This window comes from Poecile atricapillus, chromosome 3 (genome assembly GCF_030490865.1).
Source record: "Poecile atricapillus isolate bPoeAtr1 chromosome 3, bPoeAtr1.hap1, whole genome shotgun sequence".
Classification (NCBI taxonomy): Eukaryota; Metazoa; Chordata; class Aves; order Passeriformes; family Paridae; genus Poecile; species Poecile atricapillus.
The window spans coordinates 9779760-9783957 of NC_081251.1; the positions used below are offsets into that span (position 1 = coordinate 9779760).

Sequence of the window (4198 nt, forward strand, 5' to 3'; positions counted from 1 at the left end):
CCCTCTTCCACAGACACCTCTCCACCTCCCCCCATCCCAGGTCATCATTCCGACCAAGACAATTTTGGCTAGACATTTTGCAAAACCTTTGGGAAAGAAGTTGTCAGCTCCACTTAGGCAAACCAAGTGTATCAGTCAGAGCTCAGAAGCTGAGGAGACATTCCCTTGGGTCTCTGCCAGCCTGTGTGGCCCCCTTTCCACGGGAGAACAGGCAAGGCACAGAGATGGTGGCAGCCTCACAGTCTCAGAGGGGTGTCCCCCATCCCTCTTGGGGTGATGGCCAGGATGGCCCAGGGAAGAAAGGGGACACTGCTCTGAGCTTGGCTTTTGGAAAGGCACAAACCAAAATGTGTATGTATATATATATATTTATATATATTTATATATATATATAAATATAACTAAATATATATATATATATATAAAATGGGCAGGGCTGCTGAGCAAGGCCAGGAGGGATAGGGAGAGCTGCAGAAATTGCTACCTGCAGCCACATGTTTCCACGACCATGTCCTCGTATTGTTTGTAAACCACATTGTTCCCAGAGTCTATATAGAGGATGCTGATGGGGCTGAGCTTGGAGGGCACACAGCAGCTCGGGGGGGTGGACTCCGGGTCCATGGAGTTCATCAGGGTCTGGATAATGGCATGGTTGGTGGGCTCCAGGTGGGAGCGCAGGGGGAAGTCGCAAACCCCCTCGCAGTGATAAGCCTCGTAATCCAGGGGGGCGATTATCCAGTCATCCCAGCCCAGCTCCTTGAAGTTCACATGCAGGGGCTTCCTGCTGCAGCGAGTCTTCGCCTTCTTCCCGTGGCCTCTGCCCCCAGACCGGGCGGCGATGGTGGTCCTCCTCTTCCTCCGCTTGGGATACGCCTCCTGGCCGGGATCGGGGGGCTCCAGGAAGGGGGGGCTGCCCAGGGCCTTGATCTTATCCCGGATCTCCTTGAAGAGGTTCTCCTTCCTCTGGGTGCGGGAGAAGGCCACGAGCAGGGCTCGCTCATGGGGCTGTGGCCGGGGCTTGCCGAAGCCCAGCTGCCGGGGGGGCAGGAGCTGCCCCGACTGATCCGAGACGATCCTCAGCTGGAAGCACAGCAGCCTTCCCGAGAGCGACCTCTCCCTCTGATCTCGCAAGGCCTCCCAGACATCAAACACCTCCCATCTGGAGGAGCCCGTGTCCAAAATGTCTGCAGCCCTGGAGTCCAGCAGCCGGGGCTCCTCGCCGTCCCGGCCTGGGCAGGGGGCAAGGAGGAGGTGGTGGAAGGTGCCCTCGGGGGACAGCGCCAAGCTCCGGTTCTCAGGGAGGGAGCGCAGGATCCGCAGCTCTGCGCCCGTCACCTCCTCTGCCTCAGGCAGGCTGGAGATGTCAAAGAGGTATCGCTGCTCCGAAGCGGATGGGGAGGCATCTGGAAGAGATAACACAGAAGAAAAAAAAAAAAAAATTAAATATCGCCAAAGCAAGCTCTCATTAGAGAGGTGCAGGGGATGCAGAGGTAATGGGGGAGATCTCGCTGTGCAGCACGGCTCCCTGAGCATCCCAGCGGGACACAGTCTCTGTGTCCTGCATCCAGGAGCGTCCGGCTGGCTCTGGGGAAACCAAAAAAAAAAAAAAAAACCTAAAAAAAATGGGGAGGAGAAGGTACGGAGGAATAAATTCAAACAAGTAACTTCTCATCAGCACTCTTCACATCCTGAGGAGGCTTCTCTGTCTCCTCCCAGGTGTTGCAGTGACCCCAGATGCACCGCTATTCTGTTCTGGCACGGAAGCCACACCTAAACCTGTGCAGCACATTATCATCCCAAATCAGCAGGCTGTCACCGATTTCTTCTGCCCTAAGTGTCACACACATACACACGCTGTTAAAAATCCCGCTTCCCCCTCGCAGGTAGGCACAGGCACACAGATCTGATAGAGGCACCCACAGCGGCTGAAAGTGAGCCCAGCCTCAGTTTGTCACTATTTTTAGTGGATCCAAAGACCTGACACGGACTTGTGCAGTTTCTGGCACCGATTAAATACAGTCAGTGTGAATTAAAAAAAGAAACACCAAAGGAGGTGGAACTGGGAAGAAGAGATGAATTGAGTTCTGGGAGGGTTGTTTTTTTGTTTTCTCCCTCGTTAACGAGAAACCTGACCTGGGCATGCTGCAAACATCTACTGTGCCCGGAGCGCCCCGACCTGCAGAGCCCAGCCCGACACCCCCGCCGGCAGCGCCGCTGGGTGCAGCCTGCACCGCCCGCCGGGGGGGAAAACATCTCCCTGGCATTTGCTGCTGCTGCTGCTATTATTATCTTTAATTGTAGTATTATTATTCATTATAGTTATTAAATTTACTACTTGAAAAGCAGATCTAAAATTCCTATGAGGAGCAGATAAGAGCAGATAAGGAGATCCCTTTGAAGAGTTCATCTGGTTTCGTTTTGCGTTGAAACTTCCCAGGACCTGTGCGCAGTTTTCGCCCAGCTCTCACAAGCTGAGCACTGCCCACCCTCCCACCGGAGCATCCTTCTCCCGGTCCCGCCTCGCTCCCCCGACGTTTCCCCACCAACTTCCAGTGAACCTCCTCCCGCAAAGGCCGCCGGCAGGATACGGCCCCTTCTGGCTGTGGGAATGGGGCTGGGGGGGCTCTCCCACCACGAGGCAGCCGGCGACAGGCACGGGGTGCGGCTGGAGCTGCTTTTCAGTTTGCATTTTCATTTTATTCGATGGGGAATGTACAATTTTTTTCCCCCAGCCGAGCGAACTTGGCCGGCAGGGCGCGAAGTACAGATGTACTTGTTACATGTATTTGTTAAAAGTATATCGTTAGGTGCGTATATACATTTGATCATTATTATGATTAGATTCGCGGGTATGAAGAGGGCAAAAGAAGGCGAAGAGAGAGAAGGGGACCGCGATGCCGAGTTCAGCCGGCGGCGTTAGCGGGAGCCGCTCCGGAGCGCCGCGGCCGCCAGGGCCGAGCAACCCCCCGGGCACCGTGGCTGCGCTCCCTCCCTGGCCTGGCCCGGCCCGGCCCGTCGCGGTGCCCAGCGGAGTTTTTCGGGCTGCAAAGGCTCTGGCAGGACGGGAGATGCCGCACGGAGAAGCCGCTCCCAAACTGCGCCGCACAGCCCGGCCCCGCATCAGGTGGCGGGAGGTGCCGAGAGCCGCCGCTCACCCCGTCCTGGCTGGCTGCACCTCGCAGCCCGTCCCGACCCGCATCCCCAGCACCAAGCGTCATCCTTGACACCGACTGCGTGTGCGACCCCATCGCCACCCTAGACCCCCGCTCAGCGCCACGCTCGTCTCCGTCGGTAAACTCCTTCACCGGTGCCAGGCACAAACCTTTTGCTGTCCCCATTGTCACCCTCCTAACCGTATGCTCACGCAAAACCCCACTCCCAGCCCTGTCCTCGCCTAGTTCCCAAGCTCAGATTCGCGCACGGCTTCATTCCCGTTAAACAACCGGGATACGCACCCGTGAAGCTCCATGCCCCTCGATCATCCCGTGCGGAAACCAATGCACAGCCCCATTCCCCAAACAACGCACAGTCCCATCCCAGGCACAGCCCCTTGCTCGGACCAACATGCGAGCATCCTATCCGTGTGCCATCACGTCCCCAAACTCAGGCTCAGAGTGATGCACAACCCCGTGCATCCCCACATCCGCACAGGAGCGCCATCCCCACACCAATGCACAGCACCGTCTCCATCCCCAAGCCCCATCTTCCTCCCCAAGCCCGAATTCCTAAGCCCAAGCATCGACTTCTCTCCCTCCCGACGGCGGGGTCCCGGCGGGGCGGTCGGTCGGCGCTCCCCTGTCCCTGCGGGGGGACGCGCGTCCCGCACTCACCGCTGCGCGCCCGCTCCGCGAAGCCCGTCACGGTGTCGGCGCGGCGGCCGGGGGCGCGGCGGGCGGCCAGGCGCTGGTACAGGGCCACCATGTAATGATGCGGCACCACCGTGCCGTTGCGGAGAGCCCCGTCCCTCCGCGGCGGGGAGGAGAAGGGGGAGGCGGCGGCGACGGAGGAGGAGGAGGCGGAGGAAGGCGCGGCTGCCGAGGGTCGCTGGGGAGCGGCCGCTGACGAGCCGCGCACGGCGGCGGCCTCCAGCCCGCGGCGGAGGCGGCAGGCGCCCAGCAGGCAGAGGCAGAGGGCGGCGGCGGCGGCGCGGAGGCGCATGGCGGCGGCCCGGGGCTCGGCGCGGAGCTGCTGCCGCCGC

At 59.4% G+C, this 4198-nt stretch overlaps 1 protein-coding gene across 1 annotated transcript; it reads right to left on the bottom strand.

Moving 5' to 3' along the window:
- Positions 1 to 480: 480 nt before the first annotated feature.
- GDF7 (growth differentiation factor 7) lies at positions 481 to 3921 on the bottom strand. Its single transcript, XM_058836094.1, has 2 exons — positions 3831 to 3921; positions 481 to 1403 (listed from the first exon to the last, which is right to left on the bottom strand). The coding sequence occupies exons 1-2, from the start codon at positions 3919 to 3921 to the stop codon at positions 481 to 483; spliced, it is 1014 nt and encodes a 337-aa protein (XP_058692077.1).
- Positions 3922 to 4198: the final 277 nt, after the last annotated feature.